Genomic DNA, 26204 nt, shown 5'->3' on the forward strand with positions numbered 1-26204 from the left:
TACTGAATTAGACGAGACATTAGATCCCATATCTGTGAAGAGCATTGGGATAATATCATATATAGCTAAAAAAGATTTATCCTGCTCGACTGGAACAAACGAGGATCTCCAACACTTGAGCCCTTTAACAAGATCCTCCAGGACACTTTGCAACTGGAACAGCTACATATATATACTATGAAGAACAAGGAGGACGTCTTTCTCAAGACTTGGGAACCCCTCATGGACCTCCGACTGTCCACCAACCTCAGTGTGTTGTGCCTTGATTGCTTATACTGAAATGTAATGTGAGTGACCATAGTTATTTTATTTTATTTTATGTATTTATTAAAAATTTGATTCCATTTGTATTACTTGTATTATTGTAGAAATAATCAATACAAAGATAATTGAAAAAGAAAAAAGTGCACGTTCAATGTCAATGTCATCAACCGCTGGACTCAAATGCTGCTACAACGCTCAGCCACTTGACTGCACCCTCGCACATCAATATAACGTGCAATTATTTTTAACTTGTCGATTTGTGTACTTATGTTATTGCACATTTTACACAGTTTATTGTATATAAATACCAGATTTTTTATTCTGTAAATTGTTGCTTTTTTATCCCTTTATGCTGTGGAGCAAGACTCCCATTGTACTTGTTGCATTATGGCAAACAAAACTATCTGAATCTGAATCAGTTGCTGTAGTTACTGTGAGGATAGAGAGAGATGAGGGTTGAACTGAGTAGATTGGCATGTGATCTAGGGTCAATCACTCCCAGTTATCCCATTCCCCCCCTCTACCCACGACCTTCGGCCTTTGTCTGGGGGTGGGGGGGGTTTGACCTCTCACCTTTCTCATCATGTGAGCGGCGGCCTGCCATCCTCGGGTGCCGATGTGCTTGTTGAAGGAGATGTTGAGGTGCGTGGCCGACTCATAGTACTCTATCATGTCGAACAGGGCCGACGCGCCCTGAGAGAGAGGAGAGAAGAGAGAGAAGAGGAGAGAAAAGTGAGAGGAGAGAAGAGAGAGAGGAGAGAGGAGAAGAGAGAAGAGAGGGGGGAGAGAAGAGAGGGAGAGAGAAGAGAGAGGGAGGAGAGAAGAGAGAAGGAGAGGGAAGAGAGAAGAGAGAAGAGAGAAGGAGAGGGAGGAGAGAAAGAGATGATACATTAGTGCCTTTTCCTGCAGGCGAGGTCACAGCCCACTTTGTGCCTGGTGGTGTCTTTTGAGTTCTGCAAAGTAAAAGGTGCATTTATGTAGCAGCTTTTATCCAAAGTGCTTTACAATTTTCTCCGTCACATTAATACACATTAATACCCATTCACTCACCCATTCACACACCATGCATGGTGCCAACCTGCTCATCAGGAGCAGTTACTATAAGCTCAAGGACACTTCGACTGCTCTACCTCCCGAGCCACTGTCAGCCCCATTGTGTGCGTGAGTCTGTGTGTGTGTGTGTGTGTGTGTGTGTGTGTGTGTGTGTGTGTGTGTGTGTGTGTGTGTGCGTGCGTGCGTGTGTGTGCACTGTGCAGGGCCCGAAAATTAGATTCTAGGTTTGGCGAGGACACAGAGGTCTGTCGCCATGTGGCCGGCAACAAAATAGTCATGTAAAATAATTAAAACGGCGGTGTGTTTTGGTCTTACGACAGGCCTAATTTGTGGCTTGTTTACCGACGTCACATCCGCTACTCTTCTGTCCTGACTACCCGTGGCGCCTGCTTGCACGGTAGGGGGCTAACGTTATGTCCGCCAGCTATAACGATTAGCTAACGTTAGCTTAACAACGTTAAATGGGTTACAAATATGTGGAACTATGGAAGGAGTAAGCCGACCGCTAAAAAGAAAACCCACCGTGGCAGCGAGAGCGGGACCACCTAACAAAAGAAAGTTTGGAGAGGAGTGGAAGTTTGGAGATAGTGGTGTTTCAAGACACTGGCTACAGTATGATGCTGGGCTGTAGTGATGAGTTGTTCTGTGTGCCGCAAGTATGTCAAAAAGAAAAACAGAAACAACACGTTTGTCATCGGTAGTAAATCAATGAAGCTGGAATCCATTTGTGACCATGAATAGAGCCAGTGTCACATTGGCTGCATCATGTCTGTGTCCCGGATTCAATCGGAGCCTCTCGTCTCAAGACCCTCTGTGGCCGCTAGGCTAACAGCCATGTCAGAGCAGAGGTGGAAACTGAGCTGCACTTTCTAACAACCTGCCCACTGTACCAAGATATCAGAGACATATACTTCCTATGAATTGCAAACACCCAAAGAGAGTTTGAAAACATGACAAATAACGGAAAACTACTGGGTGGAGTACAGCAATGTGCAACTGTACTGTACTGATCTCTGTACATAGACCTGACAAACAAGCACATACCTTTAAATACACTTGAAAGACTGCTGCTGTTTCTAAACGTTATATTAAGTCGTTACTTACTTACTTACATGTACACATAGATATATGTGTCATATGTACAGTATATGTGTCTCATTATCTTTTGAGTTAGTCTTTACATTATATATATATATGCGACACAAAAATGCGTATTTTTTTTGGCCGGTAAGAAATATGCTTGGCGGGTAGATCTTTCCCATCTACCCGCCACTAGCCGGTGAGTCAAAAAGTTCATTTGGGGCCGTGTGTGTGTCTCTGTGTGTGTGTATGTGTGTGTATGTGTGTGTGTGAGAGAGCGTGTGTCTGTCTGTTATGAGAACTGAAGAGTAGAGTATGAGGAGAGACAGCCTTGGGCCTGTTTTGAAAGGGCGCTGGTTGCCGCGGCAACGGTCCCTCGGGGCAGGCGAGAGAGAGAGACCTACTGGGACGCTCTGAGAGGGTCCTTGGGATGAGCCGTGTCGAGAGAGCATGAGGACGAGGAGTTCGCTCGGCAGGCAAATATGAAACGCTGCACGTTAGGGGGCTGCACGATTCTTGCTAAAATGTGAATCATGGTTTTTCTAAGAATTGAGATGACGATTCTCTCACACGGTTCTTATTTTTCGTCATCATTTAAAAGAAAGTAAAGTAAAGAATAAAAAAGATTATAATTTTTTTGTACAAAATAAAGAAAGAAAATCATCATAATTTATGAATCGAGATCAGATTTTTTCAGATTAATTGTGCAGCCCTACTGCACGTGACGTGCAAAGGAACTCAGCCTAACCTGCACGGACTAACAACGTATGACGTACATCATGCCAGTTAGGGTACCTTGTTTATACCGCACCTGTGTATAACCGCTTCGGTACGAGACCTTCGGTTCAGTATGCGCCGTGTACCGAACGAAACACAACATTATTTTAACCACTAACGGAACGCACAGAATCTTTTTTGGCAAAACTCAAGACAAGCCAGAGCTAGAAGACCAACCCCATCCGTACCAAACCGTGACTTCAAAACTGAGGTACATACCGAACCGTGTTTTTTTGTGTACCGTTACACCCCTAGTATTGTGTTATTTCTAGTGCTGTCAGGCGAATAAAAAAAATTATCAAATTAATTACAGGATTTGTAATTAATTAATCGAATTAATCGCATTTTAATCGCATAACCATTTTATGCCCGATATTCTATATTCTATAATCATATTTCAAATTGCATGTGTCCGGATGGCAGAATTCAGTACTGTATCTACAAAACCTTCTGTTTAATCATCTTCCATCTATTAATTTGCTTAGATTTTTCAGGTCTGGTCAATTTGAGCATAGTGTTATTCACAGTCAAAGATAATATTTTTTTTATTGATATTCTCATGCCAACGTTTTACCGGACCAATCCTACCCATTTAATCATGATCCTGCCCTACTCCTAGTCTCACTTGGCACGGAGCGAGTGTTCAGAGTAAAATGCAGATCGGTGTCACATTAAATGCAGGTCGATGTCAACGCCGAGCAGCGTTTTGTGTGACACCAAGTGAGCGGACGTTCGAAAATTGGAGCTTCGCACTTGGAGTCCACTTTGAGTCCGCTCGACTATGGGAGGGCCTTAACCCTTTCACTACCACACTACAGCAGGTTAACCCTTTCACTGCGACACTACAGAAGGTTAAACAGAATGATACATCCATTCATTTAGAAGTGTGATCTGATGCGGCTGGATCACGTTCGACAGAGTTGGCTCTGCGAGGAAGAGAGAGACTGCAGCTGCGGGCGAGTCAGCATCACTTTTAACGAGAGAGAGAGAGCGAGCAGCGACCTGAAGGCTGTCGAGACGTCTTGCCTGAATCAGAAACAGTCGTTGCTTTCATGGAACCAGAGAATCAAGGCAGACGGGAGAATCCTTTCAATGTTGCTTGCAGCTTGTGTGTGTGTGTGTGGGTGTGTAGCCTGTGTGTGTGTAGCCTGTGTGTGTGTGTAGCTTGTGTGTGTAGCCTGTGTGTGTAGCCTGTGTGTGTGTAGCTTGTGTGTGTAGCCTGTGTGTGTAGCCTGTATGTGTGTGTAGCCTGTGTGTGTATGTGTATGTGTGTGTGTAGCCTGTGTCTGTGTGTGTGTATATTGTGTATATTGTGGGGCGGCGTGGCTCAGGGGTAGAGCGGGTCGTCCAATGATCGAAGGGTTGGTGGTTCGAATCCCGCTCAAGCCCATGTCCATCCCACTGCCGTTGTGTCCTTGGGCAAGACACTTAACCTACTTGCCTCGTATGAATGTGTATGCATGTGAATGAATGTTGTTGGTGGTGGTCGGAGGGGCCGTAGGCGTTGATTATTCGCCACGCTTCCGTGAGTCTGCCTCAGGGCAGCTCTGGCTGCAATTGTAGCTTACCACCACCGGTATGACTGTATGAACGAATAATGGACTCTGTGAAGCGCTCTGGGTGCCATGAAGAGCGCTATATAAATCCAAGTCATTATTATCATTATTATTATATGTGTATGTAGCTTGTGTGTGTAGCCTGTGTGTGTAGCCTGTGTGTGTGTCTATATGTGTATGTGTGTAGCCTGTGTGTGTAGCCTGTGTGTATATGTGTATGTGTGTAGCCTGTGTGTGTGTAGCTTGTGTGTGTAGCCTGTGTGTGTGTGTGTAGCCTGTGTGTGTAGCCTGTGTGTGTAACCTGTGTGTGTAGCCTGTGTGTGTAGCTTGTGTGTGTGTGTGTGTGTAGCCTATGTGTGTAGCCTGTGTGTGCGTGTGTAGCCTGTGTGTGTGTAGCCTGTGTGTGTGTGTGTGTGTGTGTGTGTGTAGCCTGTGTGTATGTGTGTAGTCTGTGTGTGTGTGTAGCCTGTGTGTGTATGTGTGTAGCCTGTGTGTGTATGTGTGTAGCCTGTGTGTGTATGTGTAGCCTGTGTGTGTAGCATGTGTGTGTAGCTTGTGTGTGTGTGTGTAGCCTGTGTGTGCGTGTGTAGCCTGTGTGTGTAGCCTATGTGTGTGTGTGTGTGTGTGTGTGTGTAGCCTGTGTGTGTATGTGTGTAGCCTGTGTGTGTTTGATTGATTGATTGAATACTTTATTTTGAGACAATCGTAGGACAAATATTTGAAAAAAACAGTAACAGTGTCATCACGCTGGTCAAAAATGGATAAAACACAATAAAGCCATGGCTTGTTATACATGGAACGTAAAAAGGTACAAAAACACAAAATTTGGACATGTACACAAGACAGGACACCCTAAAAATAAGTACAATAACACCTAACCTGAAACTCATACAGTCAACTAATGTTAAAAGAAAATAAAAAATCCACAAACCCTTAAAAGCGACTCATGATAAAAATACTAGATAAAAACTAAGTCATGATAAAAGAGATAAAAACCATATTAAAACCAATTTGAGTTGCTGCTGAGCCATGTTTTTAGGGCGGATTTAAATCCGAGAGGGGAGTTCAGGAGTTTTATGAATGTTGGCAGGGCATTCCACATTACAGTAGCTGAGTAAAAAAAAAATCATCTTTCTCCATGCATGTCCTGACTCTCGGCGGGACCAGGTCCGTGGGGCTTCCTCTTGTGGCGTGTTTGTGGACATCTCCAACTTTATTAGAATAATTTACTAGGTACTTGGGGACCGTTTCTTTCAGTACTTTAAAAACCAGAAGCATTTTAAGCTGGTGTACCCTTTCCTCAACCCTGAGCCATCCCAGACTGTTAAAGTGGGCTGGCGTTAGGCGAGTCCTAAAGTGAAGGTTGTGCAGGAGTCTCACTAGTTTGTTTTGGGAGGTCTGGAGCTTTGTCTTCATTTGTTTGGATATGTTGCTGTACCATGAAGTGCAAGCATAGTCAAAGTGAACAGGTGCGTGTAACAGGTGTGTGTGTAGCCTGTGTATGTGTAGTGTGTAGCCTGTGTGTGTGTGTGTGTGTAGCCTGTGTGTGTGTGTGTGTGTGTGTGTGTGTGTGTGTGTGTGTGTGTGTGTGTGTGTGTGTGTGTGTGTGTGTGTGTGTGTGTAGCCTCAGCCTGTGTGTTGCTATCAGAGAAAGGAAAGCGCAGGCGAGGAAGCTGGTCTTGTTCTTGAGGCAGGAGAGCATCGACATATTCAGAATTCATATAATTGGGGGAAAGTGGATGTTGTTGACAACAGTAGACCCTCTGGGTCCGGCCAGGAAGGGATCGTTGTTGCGTAATTGTTGTGTAAATTGTTGTAATTAGGGTTGTGTTATTCCATCAAAGGTCACTAGATCTATCTACGTTTTGTATACGTGCCATTTTCCATAACGTCTCCAGGCCTGTAAAGCACCATCGGAGATAAAAATTTTAGGCCATCTCGCCCCCCAGCCCTACAGTACTTCCGCCCACTTGTTTCTTCCCCGCAGTGGGCCTGAACCTGAACGTGTGTGTTTATCAGAGGGACATGTGAAGCGTCTCCCGGAGGACCGAGCCGATGACTCAGCATCAACAGACAGGACTTAACTGGAGCCACCAGGAGGACAGCTGAGCAGGACGTGATGGAGAGGCTGCAGCATGGGGGCTGATTAAAATGGAGCATGAGAGCATCTGAGTGGGTCTTCCATTAACACCCAGGCTAATGAGTCTCTCTCTCCCTCTCTCTCTCTCTCCCCCTCTCCCTCTCTCTCTCTTTGTGTGCGAGTATGTTTCCAGAAGTAAATTCAAATAGAGCATGTACAATCTCTGTGTGTGTGTGTGTGTGTGTGTGTGTGTGTGTGTGTGTGCGTGCTGAGGGATATAGAGCGTAGGTACACGTGTCTCCGGATGTGGATTCAAACAGAGCAGATTAAATTTGTGTTGGAGGACCTGCGTGCGTCTCCAGGGGGGGCGGGAGCGATGAGTCACAGCCAGGTGATTGACAGCCAGCCAGCCAGCGTTCACACTCACACGGATAGTAATCTCATCCCACCGCTCCCATTCACAGAGCCCCACCCCCCCCCCCCCACACACACACCATCACTAATGCAACACAGATCCCCATCAAAGCCATCCATCCATACCGCGCGCATTTCTAATCATCGACCTCCGTCTCTCCATTGCATTAATATTCCATATGGCGAAAATTATCTCAATCTCAATCTTTTTAGATTAGAATAGAATCACAAAAAAAAAGATTTTATTCTAATTCTATCATTTTCACAACTGGACAAACTAAGAGACAGGTCATTAGATTGCCGCTCCTCCCGGTGGTGTGTATGTTTTCTACAACGCAGTTGGGTTTCCGGGTTCCTCTGATTGGCCACTAAGCCCATGTGACCCTACGCTATTACGCCCCCCTTATCGCTTACGCCCGCGCATGAGCCGCGACAAGCCCCTCAGCCAGCCAGCAATACTAAGCTCCAGTTAACCTAATTTATACCGTAACGAATCATTAAAAAAATATACCGTTAACTGGAATATGTTGTTTCTTTACACATATGTTGGATTATGTACAAATCTAATCATGACATTTAAGACATGCATGACATACACAGATATATATATCTCTGACTCTGAGCACATGAAGACTGTGCTATTAAACCAGGAAGTGCAGCACTATGTCAGCAGAGTAGAGCCTCCACTACTGCAGTGCAACACACAACTAACACAAGACTAGAGTGAACAAAAACGCTCATGGACCCGCGGTCTGACATTGAATGCTCGCGTGTGTTGTTCGTTGGATTCGTTTTGGATTATTTGGCCACCAAAACAACTATCAAAACGTACACGGACCGCGGTCTCACGTTGACTGGCTTGTGTTGTCGCGCTGTGTGCAGACACTGGATGAACCCGCCCACCTCTACCTTTGATTGGCTTACCATGGCATTTTACTCAACCTCAGCCAATCGCGCGCTGAGGTTGGCTGAGAAGGACTAACCGCGTTCCCAGTGTTATAGAATGCCTCTCGGCGCAGAGATCTTTCTGATGAAGCCCGAGTCGCGCGATTTTTTATTGGTTTGTCATGACAAACCAATTACATAATCCAACATATGTGTAAAGAAACAACATATTCCAGTTAACGGTATATTTTTTTAATGATTCGTTACGGTATAAATTAGGTTAACTGGAGCTTAGTATTGCTGGCTGGCTGAGGGGCTTGTCGCGGCTCATGCGCGGGCGTAAGCGATAACTGGCGGCGATAAGGGGGGGCGTAATAGCGTAGGGTCACGTGGGCTTAGTGGCCAATCAGAGGAACCCGGAAACCCAACTGCGTTGTAGAAAGCATACACGCCTCCCGGTGCAGTGTGTCAAAGTGTCCTTGAGCGAGACACTTAACCCCTAACTGCTCCTGATGAGCAGGTTGGCACCTTGCATTGCCGTCGGTGTGTGAATGTGTGAGTGAATGGGTAAAATGTAGGGCTGTCCCCGACTAAGGATTTGGATGGTCGACTATGATTGGCCAAAATTTGCCATTAGTCGACTATTGGTAGACAAAAAAAAAAAGAATAATAATAATAATATTTTTAATATATATATATATATATATATATTTTTAAATTTCATTCCATTTGGGCTGTGGGGGTGCTTAATGTCTGAAGGAGTCGACTGAAGGCTTCTTGTCCTCTGCAAAAAGCATGCAATTGGTCCACTGATGGATACATCTTGATATTTGTCTAGTCTAGTGTGTTCATTAGATGGTGAAATCCTCTTTCAGTGCCTCTGTGCCTGTTTTCTTAGGCAGTTAGCCTCTGGTATGCGTGCCATTAGCGGTAGCCACGCTTCTAGGCCTCTTTTCTTTTGGAAAGAATGATAACATTTTTTTAAATAATAATAATAATATATATATTTTTTTATATATATATATATATTCGACTAAGAAGTTGGCCAGTCGACTATGGCTCCTTTCGACCGATTAGTCGACTAATCGACTAATAGGGGTCAGCCCTAGTCAAATGTGAGGAACAAATTGTAAAGCGCTTTGGATAAAAGCTGCTATATAAATGCACCATTTAAGCGTCCTCGGGGGAGATGGGGATCAGAATCAGAAAAGTCTTTATCGCCACATACAAGGAATTTGATCTGGTGGCTTGGTAACCTTCGGTTCACACAGTGCTTAAAAATGCTTTTGCTAATCAGGCGTTTGTAAATGTAAAGAACCCCCTCTCCCCAAAACCGCATATTCCACCTGTACTTGGGAGAAATTAAAGAACGATATAGTTTTAACAAACTGCACAAAAACAAGTAATTTCTGGAAATGAGGCAGACTTGTTTCAACATAATGTTGTTTGTTCTGAAATAAATGTTGCGCTTGCCCAAAGATAAATCTGGCAATTTACATATAAATTATTATTACTCACTTTTCATGAGGAAAATAATTTGTTTTGCATTACATACCTTGTAATTGTATTTGGTTGTTTGTTTGACGTGTGTTTAAATTATTCCCCTCACCTCTGTGACGTTATCGTCCGTCTCTCTTCTATTTGATTTAATAACATACGTTCCCTGTTACCCTTCCAGGGGACCTCCTGTCCTCTCGCCAGGCCGTCATTGTAAATAAGAATTTGATCTTAATTTACCTGCCTGGTTAATAAAATTAATTGAATTTCTGAGGGGGGGGAAAAGCAATACTTTTTTTTATTGATCTTTTCCCCCCTCCTTTTTCCTCCGATTTTCTCCCATCCCAATGTTAGTCGTTATGCCAATTCCCAATCCCCTTCCTGGTCGCTGCGCACTTACCCCCCACAGTCGGTCTGGGAGAGTGGAGGCTATCACGTGCTCCTCCGACACACGTCTAGCCAATCAACCGCTTCTTTTCACCTGGCAGCGCGGATTCTCATTGAGAGGGCGTAGCGTGTGGGAGGATCACACTATCCCCCTCAGGTCCTATCCGCGCTTAGCAGGCGCCCCGACCGAACTGTAGGAGTCGCTGTTTACAACGACCCGGACCCACCCCGCCAGCTTCTCCCACCCTCTAATACGGCCAATTGTATTAGTGTGAACGGCCAGCCAAGCTGGTGACAACCCCGGAGCTGAGAGCTGGATTCGAACAGGCGAATCCTAGCGTCTCCGGGGTTGGTGACGAACACAATCGCCGCTACGCTACATAAAATGGGGGCGACAGTGACTCGGGAGGTAGAGCAGTCGTCTGGCAATCCGGAGGTTCCCGGTTCGATTCCCACTCCTCCCCAGGCAGCGTGTCGATGTGTCCTTGAGCAAGACACTTGACCCCTAACTGCTCCCGATGAGCAGGTTGACACCTTGCTTGGTCGCCTCCGCCGTCGATGTGTGAGTGAATGGGTAAAATGTGAGTAACAAATTGTAAAGCGCGTTGGATAAAAGCGATATATAAAAAAGCAGCCATTTACCATTTACATAAACATTTTCTCTATAGCACCTTTAAAATCGTACTTGTAAAAGATTCACTGGAGGACTTCCAAGTGTTCTGTAGGCGTATTGCTGTGTGGACATTGGACAATGTATGAAGCAGTATGGCACGGCCATTCTTCTATACCATAAGCCCCTTTCAGATATGCACTGGACTCCTGGAGCACTGGAGGGGGGCTGTACGTCCAAAACGCAAACATTTTAATGATCCCGCGTGGAGTCTACCCTCCCGGCACCCGAGTCCTAAGTCCGCGTAATGACAAACTGAGCCCGTGTCTGACTCCGAAACACAAGCAGATCATTGTTCACAGAATTCACACAGTGAGCAAATGGGCGTATTGATTAATATGGACTAATCCATACAAAACTATTTCGGACCCCGGGAAGAATAGTCCTTCACCCATGGTTGTAGACTAATGGGGATCCATAAAATAAACAAATAAACATACAAAACGATGTTGTGTACAGATGGCCTTTTCCCGCTGGCAGTTCAATTAAAATGTAAATGGTGCATTTATATATAGCAGCTTTTATCCAAAGCGCTTTACAATTTGTTCCTCACATTTTACCCACTCACTCACACATTCACACACCGACGGCGGAGGCGACCATGGCAAGGTGCCAGCCTGCTCATCGGGAGCAGTTAGGGGTTAAGTATCTCGCTCAAAAGGACACTTTGACACGCTGCCCGGAAGGAGCGGGAATCAAACCGAATTACCAGACTACTGCTCTACCTCCCGAGCCACTGTCGCCCCCCAGACGTAGGGGTGAAATCCGTGTCATCTCCATTCTCTTAAATGTCCTTCCCGACCAGGACAAGACACACCGGGGCGTGTGTGTCATCAGGATCGGAGTGAGTTTAATGGCTGATCTTGGAGAATCACCTCACCGGCTCTGAACTCAACATCGGTAAAACCCATCTCCTATTATACCATTAACCCAATTCATCTGTAAGAATCTGGAACCAATTTAGGAAATCATTTGCTCTCCGCGGCCTTTCCAATTCTGCTCCGATAGTCAAAAACCACATGTCCGATATTGGACGGAGCCTTTGGCTTCTTGGCTTAAGAGTGGGATCCACTCATCTAAGCAGGACCTCCATGTAGACAATCATTTTGCATCCTTTGAGCAACTGGTAAACACATTTGGTATCCCTAGGGCTAATTTTTTATAGATATCAACAACTACTGAACTTTATAGTCTCATATTTTGATTGCTTCCCCTTAAACCCCCCCCCCCCCCCCACATCTGTTAGATTCTAATTTCAAGATTGCAACAAATTTAAAGCAGATTATAGGAAGGATAATATAACTTTCTCAAAGCACCCACAGTGGTATTCAATGTGTTTGTATTGACTAAGCACCAGCTGTTCATATTACATTTGTATTGTGTTTGTACCACGCTCCATCCCACCCCCCTTCTCACTGTAGCCCAGCGCAGGGCCACCCTCCAGTCTGACTGACTAAACCCTCCAGTCTGACTGACTGACTGAACCCTCCAGTCTGACTGACTGACTGAACCCTCCAGTCTGACTGACTGAACCCTCCAGTCTGACTGACTGAACCCTCCAGTCTGACTGACTGAACCCTCCAGTCTGACTGACTGAACCCTCCAGTCTCTGACTGACTGAACCCCCCAGTCTGACTGACTGAACCCTCCAGTCTGACTGACTAAACCCTCCAGTCTGACTGACTAAACCCTCCAGACTGACTGACTAAACCCTCCAGTCTGACTGACTAAACCCTCCAGTCTGACTGACTAAACCATCCAGTCTGACTGACTGAACCCTCCAGTCTCTGACTGACTGACTGAACCCTCCAGTCTGACTGACTGACTGACTGAACCCTCCAGTCTGACTGACTGACTGACTGAACCCTCCAGTCTGACTGACTGACTGAACCCTCCAGTCTGACTGACTGAACCCTCCAGTCTCTGACTGACTGACTGAACCCTCCAGTCTGACTGACTGAACCCTCCAGTCTGACTGACTGAACCCTCCAGTCTCTGACTGACTGAACCCTCCAGTCTGACTGACTGAACCCTCCAGTCTGACTGACTGAACCCTCCAGTCTCTGACTGACTGACTGAACCCTCCAGTCTGACTGACTGAACCCTCCAGTCTGACTGACTGAACCCTCCAGTCTCTGACTGACTGAACCCTCCAGTCTGACTGACTGAACCCTCCAGTCTCTGACTGACTGAACCCTCCAGTCTGACTGACTGAACCCTCCAGTCTCTGACTGACTGAACCCTCCAGTCTCTGACTGACTGAACCCTCCAGTCTCTGACTGACTGAACCCTCCAGTCTGACTGACTGACTGAACCCTCCAGTCTCTGACTGACTAAACCCTCCAGTCTGACTGACTGAACCCTCCAGTCTCTGACTGACTGAACCCTCCAGTCTGACTGACTAAACCCTCCAGTCTGACTGACTGAACCCTCCAGTCTCTGACTGACTGAACCCTCCAGTCTCTGACTGACTGAACCCTCCCGTCTGACTGACTGAACCCTCCAGTCTCTGACTGACTGAACCCTCCAGTCTGACTGACTGACTGAACCCTCCAGTCTGACTGACTGACTGAACCCTCCAGTCTGACTGACTGAACCCTCCAGTCTCTGACTGACTGAACCCTCCAGTCTGACTGACTGAACCCTCCAGTCTGACTGACTGAACCCTCCAGTCTCTGACTGACTGAACCCTCCAGTCTCTGACTGACTGACTGAACCCTCCAGTCTGACTGACTGAACCCTCCAGTCTCTGACTGACTGAACACTCCAGTCTGACTGACTGAACCCTCCAGTCTGACTGACTGAACCCTCCAGTCTCTGACTGACTGACTAAACCCTCCAGTCTCTGACTGACTGACTGAACCCTCCAGTCTCTGACTGACTGAACCCTCCAGTCTCTGACTGACTGACTGAACCCTCCAGTCTGACTGACTAAACCCTCCAGTCTCTGACTGACTGACTGAACCCTCCAGTCTCTGACTGACTGAACCCTCCAGTCTCTGACTGACTGACTGAACCCTCCAGTCTCTGACTGACTGAACCCTCCAGTCTGACTGACTGAACCCTCCAGTCTCTGACTGACTGACTGAACCCTCCAGTCTCTGACTGACTGACTGAACCCTCCAGTCTCTGACTGACTGACTGAACCCTCCCGTCTGACTGACTGAACCCTCCAGTCTCTGACTGACTGAACCCTCCAGTCTCTGACTGACTGACTGAACCCTCCAGTCTCTGACTGACTGACTGAACCCTCCAGTCTCTGACTGACTGACTGAATGACACTCGACCACTTCCATCCTGCGGCACCATGTGGGCAGAGTACTTGAGTTAGTAGATGAATACACGAGCCACTCTGAGTGTGTGTTGTGTTTCCCCTTCACGGAGGGAGGCAGCTGGGTATGATTCAGGCAAAATTGTGTGGAAAACGGTCTAAATTGAGAAAATGCTTAAAACTGAATTTTCCTCGGAGCCGGACAGCTGTTACCCATTCAGCCAGTTGCTCATTCCAGAGAACTATTTTTATCAAGAAGTCGGAAAGACTCTAAAACTGTGGCCCATATCACATCATGGTTCATGGTGCATTTATATAGCAGCTTTTATCCAAAGCGCTTTACAATTTGTTCCTCACATTCACTCACATTATTCACACACCGACGGCAGAGGCAACCATGCAAGATGCCAACCTGCTCATCGGGAGCAGTTAGGGGTTACGTGTCTTGCTCATGGACACTTCGACACGCTGCTCGGGAGGAGCGGGAATCGAATCGGGAACCTCCGGATTACCAGACGACTGCTAATACATTTGTATTGTGTTCGTTTGTGAGCCCGTCATGCTGTTCACAATGTTGTATCTGTATAGGACTAAGCACCAGCTGTTCATATTACATTTGAGCCACTGTCGCCCCACGCACCCATAAGACATGTGTGTATGTACTGTATGCATGTGTATGTTTGCGCGTGTGTGTGTGTGTGTGTGTGTATGCGTGTGTACACTACACATAGATGCAGAATCAGGTCACACCTTTACTCAAAACTGTGAGCATCTGAACGCGACACTGTTCATATTTTCTTTTGTACTATACTTGCACAGCTCTGTTATATATTCTATTCCACTGTATTTCTATTCTAATTTAGTGTATATATAGTCTACTACATCCTGCACAATTGTACAGCCCTGTCCTATATTTTAGTTGACATATTCCATTTTATTTTTTATTCTACTTCAATTTACAATTTCTCAATTTCTGTTCATGTTGATGCACCAAATTACCAAGACAAATTCCTTGCATGTGCGAACTTACTTGGCATTAACCCTTTCACTGCCACACGATCCGCGGAGCTAATGATGGTAATGATGGAGCATCGCCGTCGGTTGTGTGATAGTAAAGGGCTAACCTTCTGTATTGTCACAGTGAAAGGGTTAACCGGCTGTTGTGTGGCAGTGAAAGACTTTCTGATTCGGTCAGGTCTGACGAGACTCTGACTACTACTAAAGTCATGAGGCCCGACCTGAGCGGCACCCCGGGCGACTTTGAATCAAGCCGTCACTGTAAACCCGAGGAGTCCCGTGAAACCCAAGCACCCCGCTGCCGGGAAACGTCCTCAGGGGAAACACTCTCTTAGTTAAGACATGACGTTAGCGTGCTGGTGTATGTTTCTCTTAAGACATGACGTTAGCGTGCTGGTGTATGTTTCTCTTAAGACATGACGTTAGCGTGCTGGTGTATGTTTCTCTTAGTTAAGACATGACGTTAGCTCGCTGGTAGGGGTGTAACGATGCATCGATTAATCGAAATGCATCGATTCTAATGTGACGATTCAACTGCATCGATTTGAAAATGTTACAATCTATTATAATCTAAATTAATCTAAAGTAAAAAAAATAAAAAAATTATTATGTTTTTGTGTGTAGTATTGTATTTTTTGTGTATTGTTTTTATTGACCTATAGTCCATTCATGCCGAGTGAATCAGTTCCCCCAGCCACATTTGTGTATTCACATTTTTTTGGGGGAATTAACTGATAGAAAATGTATCGGAAATTAATCGAATCGAATCGTGGTCAAATGAAGAGATTTCATGATGCATTGAATCGTTGCCTGAATAATCGTATTTGAAATTAATCGTTGTGAGGTCGCATCGTTACACCGCTACTTGCTGGTGTATGTTTCTCTTAAGACAGGACGTTACTTAGCTCGCATTATAGCGGTCGTGTGAGTGGCCAGTAGTCCACATGTACGTTAGATGAGCAGCACCGTCTAAAACAAACGGGTGACTCGATGGCAGGAATGGTTGGCTCTGGTAGGATCCGTCATATTAGCAAATGAAGGCACTATGTATGAAAAGATACATAAATAAATGACTATTCACGTTGGGGCCCAGGTTGCCAGGTACCCAGGTGGGGTATATCTCCCTTTCTGCATGGAGTTTGCATGTTCTCCCCCCGTGCTCGCAAGGGTTTCCCCGCTCAATAAGATAAACCCAATGGAAAAACATGCAGAACAGATCGCTAGCACTGTCGCGTGCGTCCCTGACGAAGACAGACGGGAGCACTTGGACTGGTCCCCCGGGGCGGGGCCCCACGCCACAACCCATGCCTGCTCCCGGCTGCTCTTGGAGGGGAAGGACGGCAGGATGGGTCAAGTGCTGAGAGACATATCATCGGCGACTCAATGCATGCGTGTGTTCCTGTGTGTCGCCCATCTCGCATGCGTGTGTTAATCGGCATGACAAATAAAGACTTTTTTCTTTCTTTCTTTCTTTCTTTCTTTCTTTCTTTTTTTCCTTTTCACGTACATACAGAGTCTCACTCTCACAGTCTTGGGTGTCTGGTCGTGACGCATCGAATCCACATCCTTCCTCCATTTGGGTCTCTGTGTAAACGGGAAGTCCCAGTGTCCCGCTGCTCTCTACAGGGAGACTCTGTCCCCCGTCTGTCTGCTTTGCCGTGTGCGTGTGTCTAGACCCAAACCTCACTAATAGTGTTTACGTCCGCAGAGCCCTGGTGTAATCACAAGGACCATGGGAAACACTCCTCATCCTGTCTGTGCAGTGAGAGAGAGGGGTAGAAACACTCATCAAAATACGGTATAATGTATAGAGCAGTTGCTTATTGGAATAGTATACCGAGAAATATAACTATGGTAAGGAACAAATTTATGTTTAAAAAAAAGTAAAAAATTGCGCTCAGGAATAACGAGATACATTTTGGTCATTGACTTATTGTGTAAATTAGTATGGAAATATAAAGGTGATCGGTGACTTGAGAAAAGCTATATATGCTATATTATGAGTTAAAATCATTTAAACATTTTTTTATCTGTTTTGTTCTTATGGACTGATTATGGAATACGTATTTATGGTTGGAGAATTGTGATATCTGACTTATGAATATTGAGTGAGCTTTGATTCACTTGTTTTGTTTGTTGTGATGTTTTCTTGTGAGTACTTCAATGTTTGTGGTTTTATATTTAGCTTTTTTTTGTGTTTGTATTTTTAATGTTTGGACCCCAGGAAGCGTCTATGCCTTCTACAACGCTTGTTTTGTTTACATCAGGGTGAACGCTGTTGGATTCGCAAATATGAGAGCTCTGTTAATTGATAAGCGACGGCCATATTAGACACATAGCCATAATTTAAGATATAGTTTATGCATTCGCAAATATGAGAGCTCCGTCATGCAAGGCGCTTGTCGCAGCTCATGCTCATGCGCGGGCGTAAGCAATAACTGGCGGCGATAAGGGGGCCGTGCTAGCATAGGGTCACGTGGGCTTAGTGGCCAATCAGAGGAACCCGGAAACCGAACAGCGTTGTAGAAGGCATAGACGCCCCCAGGAAGAGTAGTCTCACATTGGTGTAGAAAAATGGGGATCCACAATAAAACATCATCAGTGCAGTGAGAGAGAGAGAGAGAGAGAGAGGTAGAAACACTCCTCATCCTGTCTGTGCAGTGAGAGAGAGAGAGAGAGAGAGAGAGAGAGAGATAGAAACACTCCTCATCCTGTCTGTGCAGTGAGAGAGAGAGAGAGAGAGAGAGAGAGAGAGAGAGAGAGATAGAAACACTCCTCATCCTGTCTGTGCAGAGAGAGAGAGAGAGAGAGAGAGAGGTAGAAACACTCCTCATCCTGTCTGTGCAGAGAGAGAGAGAGAGAGAGAGAGAGAGAGAGAGAGAGGTAGAAACACTCCTCATCCTGTATGTGCAGAGAGAGAGAGAGAGAGAGAGAGAGAGAGAGAGAGAGAGAGAGAGAGGTAGAAACACTCCTCATCCTGTCTGTGCAGTGAGAGAGAGAGAGGTAGAAACACTCCTCGTCCTGTCAGTGCAGTGAGAGAGAGAGAGAGAGAGAGGTAGAAACACTCCTCATCCTGTCAGTGCAGTGAGAGAGGAGTAGAAGGAGAAAGGTAGGAGGAAACTGTCTAAAAATGAAGGCATGTTCAGAAGGCATTTTTATCACTAAAACGCACAAAAGATAATGAATATACCAGGATGTTATACCGTTTCGTTTTTCAAGTACACACCAGAACAATCGCAAATTCACAATAGCTGCAACCTTTTCACGGTAGGCCACACCCACTTTTAGCCAATTGGCATGAACGCAAACAAACACACACACTGGACCTCCATGTAAAATCTCAGCCTCCTAGGGCGAAACCTGTGGCCACTAGAGAGTGGAGACATTTTTGTGGACCGACCGACCGACCGACCGACCGACCGACCGACCGACCGACTAACCGACCGACCGACCAACCAACTAACCAACCAACCAACCGACAGAGTCCCCTCTGTAGGTCAACCGTCTGTAGTGTGGTAGTGAAAGTAGGGCTGGGCGATATAACGATAACGATAAATATCGCGATATATTTTAATAGTCGATATCGAATATCGAAATAAAAAAATCGCTTTTTTTATGTTTTTTTTTTTTTTGTGACCTGCAACAGGGCAGTTTTAAAACCAGAGACAGTGGACAGAATTGTCTTTCTTGCCTGCAACTTAAAGTAATGGCTTTGCTTGTCCAAATGACAATACTGACCAAATTGAGATTTATTTTTCTCTTGTCCATTTATTTTGTTTGCTTTCTAATTTAAAATACAGTTTGAAACCGTCTGTACACAGTAGGCTATGTGTGCTAGCAGAACTAGACTCCAGTCACGAGTCACAGTGCACATGTGCGGTGGTTTGTCCACCAAAAAAGCGCCAAAAGATGGAAAATAAACTAGCAGAGCCAGACCTATTCAACTCCCCTGGAGCCACAGCCAGCAGAGAAGCCGGTTTACTTTCGCTTTTAAACCAGCTGCAGCCTGAGAACTGGAGTGTGAGGGGATGTAACACTAAAGATGACAAAGAATTGCTGCAAAATAAACATACATCTGTTGTTATTAAAAAAAAAAAAAAATATTATACTTATAACAATTCGATAATTATCGATATAGAGAAATATGATAACATTATCATATCGTTATCGCGATATGATTTTTTTCCATATCGCCCAGCCCTAAGTGAAAGGGTTAAACATCTGTAGTGTGGTAGTGAAAGGGTTAACCTTCTGTAGTGTGGTAGTGAAAGGGTTAACCTTCTGTAGAGTGGTAGTGAAAAGGTTAACCTTCTGTAGTGTGGTAGTGAAAAGGTTAACCTTCTGTAGTGTGGTAGTGAAAGGGTTAACCTTCTGTAGAGTGGTAGTGAAAAGGTTAACCTTCTGTAGTGTGGTAGTGAAAGGGTTAAACATCTGTAGTGTGGTAGCGAAAGGGTTAACCTTCTGTAGTGTGGTAGTGAAAGGTTAACCATCTGTAGTGTGGTAGTGAAAGGTTAACCTCCTGTAGAGGTAGTGAAAGGGTTAACCTTCTGTAGTGTGGTAGTGAAAGGTTAACCATCTGTAGTGTGGTAGTGAAAGGTTAACCATCTGTAGTGTGGTAGTGAAAGGTTAACCTCCTGTAGAGGTAGTGAAAGGGTTAAGGGTGAAAGAAGGAGGAGTAGCGTCTTACGTCTTCATCCAGGTTGGTCTGCTCCAGGTCCACCACTTTAAACTGGACTCTCTTCAGGACCTCCTCCAGGGACTCGCAGGCCTTGTAGTCCAGCTTCTCTCCTGAACACACAGTCACAAGGCAACATTCACTAATACCATTATGTTATGGTTGGGCACCGAACTCTGTACTTTTAAGGGTACCGACCAAATTACATCGGTACCGCGGAGTACCGATTCACGCTAGATCAATCTGTACCAAATTGGGTACCTTTACATGTTTAGTATATGAGTGTAATATTACTAGACAAGAAGGAGCCTTTTCCACAAATATATATTACTGTCCCGTCTCTTGGGTCTTTAGGAAGACCAGACGAGGTCAGAGGAGTTTGATAACATTTACTGAGGATGGCCAGATAATGTTGATATGTAAACATTTAAAAACACAATACATGATAATGCGATATATTTTGTGTGGTGTGTTTACAACAATAAATAAACAGTTTTGAATAAATAACAATGTTGAAGTTGTGAAATTTGACTTTTCTTTTATATATATATATATTAATTCTTTTTACCGATACCGAATTCCAGGGACTGGTACTGATACCGGTATCGGTTCAAATGTGAACGTACCCAACCCTAGTGTGTGTGTGTGTTTGTGTGTGTGTGTGTGTGTGTGTGTACACGTCAAAGTAAATGGGGCGGAAAAAGAATATGCTCAGTTTATGGATGTCTGATCTCTGAGCGTTTATGGATGTCAGATCTGTGAGCGATTATGGATGTCTGATCTGTGAGCGTTTATTACGGATGTCAGATCTGTGAGCGATTATGGATGTCTGATCTGTGCTCTCTGCTCACCTTTCAGGTCCAGGCATTCGTTCCGCAGCGTCAGGTCTTTCAGTTCCTGCAGGGCGTAAAAAAGACACAGCATCGGTTAGAGACAAGTAGGGATGGGTACCTTTCACATTTGAAACGATACCGGTACCGGTACCTGTGAATCGATACCGGTACCCAACGGTACCTTTTTTCGGTACTTTAGTCTCAAGAAATTTTATTTACCTACCTCAGTCGTAAAAAGAAAAAATTCAAACTTCAAATAACTACAATTTCGACAGTTTTCGGCTTGTCATTGCTCCGACTGCTTTGTTGTTGAATCAAGTCAAATCCTAGGTAAGCATATATTGTGCGTGTGAACGTTGACATGAAAAGAAAAAAGGAAAAAAAAAAAAAAAAAGGAAAAAAAGAAAAATTAATAAAAAATTATTTCTTTTATTTTCTTTTTCTTTTTTTTCGGTTTCTCACTTGATTCGATACTCGGTAGTACCGACGTGTTTCGGTTCGGTACCTCAAAAGTACCGAATTCGGTACCCATCCCTAGAGACAAGAGGAAGCTGCATACTGCACGCGTGTGTACTGTATACTTTACTTACTCATAGTATATATTCAGATTCTAAGTGTTATTGATCATATTTATTGTAACATATAATATAACTGACCCCAAACAATAGCTCAGTTCACACCAAAGGCCAAAGGCTACAGCCCCGACCCCTCTCTATACTTAATAATGGTCTCCACCTCTTCTTCAGTGTGTCTCCTAGCTGGCCAGAGGAGAGCACTCCTCTTCTTCAGTGTCTCCTAGCTGGCCAGAGGAGAGCACTCCTCTTCCTCAGTGTCTCCTAGCTGGCCAGAGGAGAGCACTCCTCTTCTTCAGTGTCTCCTAGCTGGCCAGAGGAGAGCACTCCTCTTCTTCAGTGTCTCCTAGCTGGCCAGAGGAGAGCACTCCTCTTCTTCAGTGTCTCCTAGCTGGCCAGAGGAGAGCACTCCTCTTCTTCAGTGTCTCCTAGCTGGCCAGAGGAGAGCACTCCTCTTCCTCAGTGTCTCCTAGCTGGCCAGAGGAGAGCACTCCTCTTCCTCAGTGTCTCCTAGCTGGCCAGAGGAGAGCACTCCTCTTCTTCAGTGTCTCCTAGCTGGCCTGAGGAGAGCACTCCTCTTCTTCAGTGTCTCCTAGCTGGCCACGCTGAGAGCACTCCTTTCAGCCAAAGCTATAACCCACATGAAATTGTATGAATTGTTTTAACTATTAAACCTATTTTGATCAGAAGATCTGTCTACGATATAATGGATGAGTCATACAGACCCTCACCTGGACCTTTGATCACACGGTTTACTTTCTCATATTCAGAGTTAATTATATTGTTTACACTGCTTATTTCTACTGTACTATAATCGTATTGCCTATATTTATGTCTTTCGCCCCCATACCTGTACCTGCCCCCCCCCCCCCCCCTCCTGCTATGACAATAAAGGAATATCTCATCTCATCTTACGCCGATGACTCAACGCGATTCACCAGGGAGACGACTCCACCTGTCACATCACGGCGGGAGAGAGAGAGAGAGAGAGAGAGAGAGAGAGAGAGAGAGAGAGAGAGAGAGCGACGAAACTAATCCACACGGGGGATGAAATATAGTTACTGAGTAAACTAAGATAAAACGCTGACACAAAGAAGGGTACCTGCAGGACACGACTGCTCAATGGGATTAGTGTGTGTGTTTGTGTGTTTCTGTGTACTAGTGAGGTGTGTGTGTGTGTGTTTTGTGTACTAGTGAGGTCTGCCAGGGTGATAATGTGCAGCCAGCAGCAGCAGCAGCAGCCATTTTACAACAGTGTGTACAGCGGGTCCCGGGGATGGGCAGTTTCGACAGGGAGGGCACACTAGATAAGAGAGAGAGAGAGAGAGAGAGAGAGAGAGAGAGAGAGAGAGAGAGAGAGAGAGAGAGAGAGAGAGAGAGCGCTGTAGCCCCTTGTCAACACACCGTGACCGTGCAAACTGTGACATCCTGCCTGCCAATGCCCTCATTAACCTCGGAATACATGCCCTCATCACAGCTGTGTGTACGTGTGTGTGTGTATTCAGTGTATATTATACCTTATATACAAAGCAAAAAGCAGAGTATTGCCAGAAAGCTTGCAGAAGTTGTTTGCTTTTAGTTCCGAGGACGAGAACCATAGAAGGAAATGTAATTTTAAAGCACCGGTATGTGGGACCACTTTAAAGCATCAGTATATGGGACCACTTTAAAGCATCAGTATGTAGGACCACTTTAAAGCATCAGTATGTAGGACCACTTTAAAGCATCAGTATGTAGGACCACTTTAAAGCATCAGTATATGGGACCACTTTAAAGCATCAGTATGTAGGACCACTTTAAAGCATCAGTATGTAGGACCACTTTAAAGCATCAGTATGTAGGACCACTTTAAAGCATCAGTATGTAGGACTACTTTAAAGCATCGGTATATAGGACCACTTTAAAGCATCAGTATGTAGGACTACTTTAAAGCAGATGTGTATTTCAGTATGTGGCGTAAAACTATGGAATTCTCTACAGAATGATCTCAAGAGTTGTACAAATATCTTTCAGTTCAAGGAAATGTATAAACATTTAGACTTTATGAAGTTGAGGGGTAATAGCTTTCCCTATGACTATTTCTATTTTATTATAATTGTTTTTTCTCATTTAAGTTTCGATCGATTGTTAAATATGGGTAATTGACAGACCATCTATTTATATCATTTATTTATTGTTTTGAGTAAGGGGGAAGGCTAAATAGGACTTTCTTCTCCCTGCTCCTTTTCGCTCATGGAATGTGCAAATTGGGAGGTGCTTTTTATTATGAAATGATGCTGTTGTGCTTTTGTGGAGCCGTGCATTGGCACGAACGTAAAAGAAATAGAAACTAAATGAAATGTATACTTTCAACTGCGGTTGAAAAAAGGTAATACAATCACAATATATTGCAATATCATAATAATGTTATAATATCGTATCATGGCCTCTCTGGTTATTCCCACCCCTTTCACGTGATGGTATGTTCCCCAGGACAGTTCAGTCACTCAGTACCGTCTCCTGAAGCTAGAACTCGATAGAGAGATAGGCCTCTAGGGCTGACCTTCGATTTCTTTTTTGGAATTCGAAGCTTCGAAATAAATTATTTTTTATTTTTTTTTATAATTTTCTACAGCACTTTGTTGAACTTTATCAGTGCTGTAAAGTTTAACCTTTTTAAATCTTAGACAAACTAAACACTTTGCTTCCATGAAATATTGAAAGCCGTTTGAGGCTTTATAAAAGCAGCACAATGAACACAAATCTGTCAGTGCCGAGTCCGACCTCATCTTAAATAACAAACAGCATTGCTTGTTGTAGTTAACAAAGAGAGGCAGAGTTGATTTTGCAAAAAATAAAAAATAAAAAAAATCATATATATATAATTCTTTTTTTAACATAATCGAATTTTATTTCATATTCGAATCCCATGCCCATCGAACGAAACTTCGAAGCTTCAAAGTATTTAAGACAGCCCTATAGGCCTCCAATCACCGACGTCTGCGGCTGCTCCATAGACAACGAATGGGGCTCTCTGACTTCATGAGCTCTTGCACCCAAATGAGGCTTTTTATCTCATTTGGGTGTTTAATTAAAACCTATTTGGGTGTTATGGCCTCATAAAAATCGGAGCCTCAATCATCGTCTACGGAGCAGCCTGGATTTTTTACATCCCAAAGACATCAGTGATGGGAGGGTTCTCTCTCTCGCTCTCCAATTCCTAGCTTCGGAGAGAGTGGTGCGAATAATAATATGCATTGTCCACACAGTGCTCATTTCTGTCTTGTGCTGTAGCCCGACACCAGAGCCTGGGCAGATATAAAACAAGAGAGAGAGAAAGAGGCACTGAGGGAGGGAGGGAAAAGAGAGAGAGAGAGAGAGAGTATTCTACCCTATCCCCTAGTAAAACAACCACATACAGCGCTGCCCTTCAAACCATGCACCGGCAAATCCCTATCCAGTGCACCGTCCAGCCCTTTCAGCGTGCACCCAATGACCCCCAACCCCCCCCCCCACCCAATGCCACGTTACCGTCCCATTTAGCCGTATAGGCCGGCCTGGCGTGTCGGAGCTAGCTTGGTGGTATACTACTACTAGTAAGGGGTTCGATATTTTTATTGTGTGTGCATCGCTTTGTTTTCCGTTTCATTGCGACAAATGACAGATGTTAGTAAAATCACATGGCAGAGGGACAATAAGCAGCAGGGGGGGGGGGGGGGGGGGGGGGGGAGAATGACATTATTTCTGATAGAATAGGTCAGTCGTTTTAGAAAATAACTCTGTTGAGAAAGCGAAGTCTGAGGCCTCTGAAAACTGGTACTCTGTTTGTATCTGACTTTGGATGTAACGGGCGTATAGATTATACACGTATAACGTATGACGTATATCACGCCAGTTAGGGTACCTTATGTATACTGCACCTGTGTATACCGTTTACTTTCCTTACTCGTAGTATATATATATATTCAGACTCAAAGTGTTTTATTGCCCATATTTATTGTAACGTATAACATAACTGATGGGGCATACAGACCCTCATCTGAACCTTTGACTACACTGTTTTACTTGCTCATATTCTTATTGCCTATATTTATGTATTCTACCATTACCCTGCCCATACCTGTACCCCCCCCCCCATGCTGCTATGATGCCAGAATTTCCCCAAGGGGATCAATAAAGGAATATCTTATCTTATCTGACACACAAACACCGTCCAAGTTCTATTATGAGAAACTACAAGATGACCTGTTGAGATATATGTTCTCAAATGTTAAAGAAAAAGATCACATGTTATGTTTATGTTATTATGATATTATGTATATATATTATGTTTATGTTCAAATGTGTATGCGCTCATAGTACATGTTTAGTATCGAAACGTTGTGCAACTCTATAAGAGTTATGTTTTATTTCTTTTTTTGTGATATGTGAAAAACGTGATGTTTACGTTGGCTGTGTCATTGTGGCGCGAACCGTACATAAAGGTACGACAGAGTACAGCAACTTGCAATGGGCCTGGTCTACAAGATACACTACACCACTAAGATACCCATGTACATGTCGAAATACTTCCCAAAGGTCAGTGAATTCCACGACCACAACACCAGAGGTAGCTCCACAAATCATGTTCAACCCAGATTCGGCTCAAACAAGGGACTAAACACGTTTAGCAAATTATGCCACAACAATGTGGAACGCCCTACCCACAGCCGTAAAATAATGTGAATCCCTTACCCTCCTTCAAAACCACTCTCAAAGAGCACCTAAGGGAGGCTGCAATTCGAAACCGGTTAACCTTCTGTAGTGTGGTAGTGAAAGGGTTAAACCATTAGGTAGTGCGGCAGTGAAAGCACGTGGACATGGTGGGTGAAAAAGAAGCAGAAAACATTACAAGATAATTACAGAAAACCAGGCGGCTGGGTGGCGCAGCGGACATTGCGCTCGTCACCAACGCAAGAGACACCGGGTTCGACTCCGGCTGTCGGCGTTGCCTCCGGCTTGGGCCGGCCGTCATACTAATTCAATTGGCAGAATTAGCGGGTGGAAGTCTATGGGTGGTAATAATGGCGGGGGTAGTGTGAGCCTCCCACACGTTACACCTCGCCAATGAGAGTCCGCGCTGGCAGGTGAAAAGATGTGACAAGCTGCCTCCTCGTGTACCGGAGGGGACACGTGATGCAAGACTTCTATCCTC

The 26204-nt window shown here is 44.7% G+C and overlaps 1 protein-coding gene across 1 annotated transcript in view; it reads right to left on the minus strand.

Annotated features, from left to right (window-relative positions):
- Nucleotides 1-26204, minus strand: part of LOC311230049 (uncharacterized protein) — a 140428-nt gene that overhangs the window by 20561 nt on the left and 93663 nt on the right. The window contains exons 5-7 of the mRNA XM_084316191.1: nucleotides 20478-20523; nucleotides 19639-19739; nucleotides 838-957 (exon numbers count right to left, since the gene is read on the minus strand). Of these exons, the coding sequence (XP_084172317.1) occupies nucleotides 838-957; nucleotides 19639-19739; nucleotides 20478-20523 (267 nt within the window). The remainder of the gene's footprint in view (nucleotides 1-837; nucleotides 958-19638; nucleotides 19740-20477; nucleotides 20524-26204) is intronic.

Source organism: Notolepis coatsorum, assembly GCF_963971535.1.
Source record: "Notolepis coatsorum genome assembly, chromosome: 1".
Taxonomy (NCBI): Eukaryota; Metazoa; Chordata; class Actinopteri; order Aulopiformes; family Paralepididae; genus Notolepis; species Notolepis coatsorum.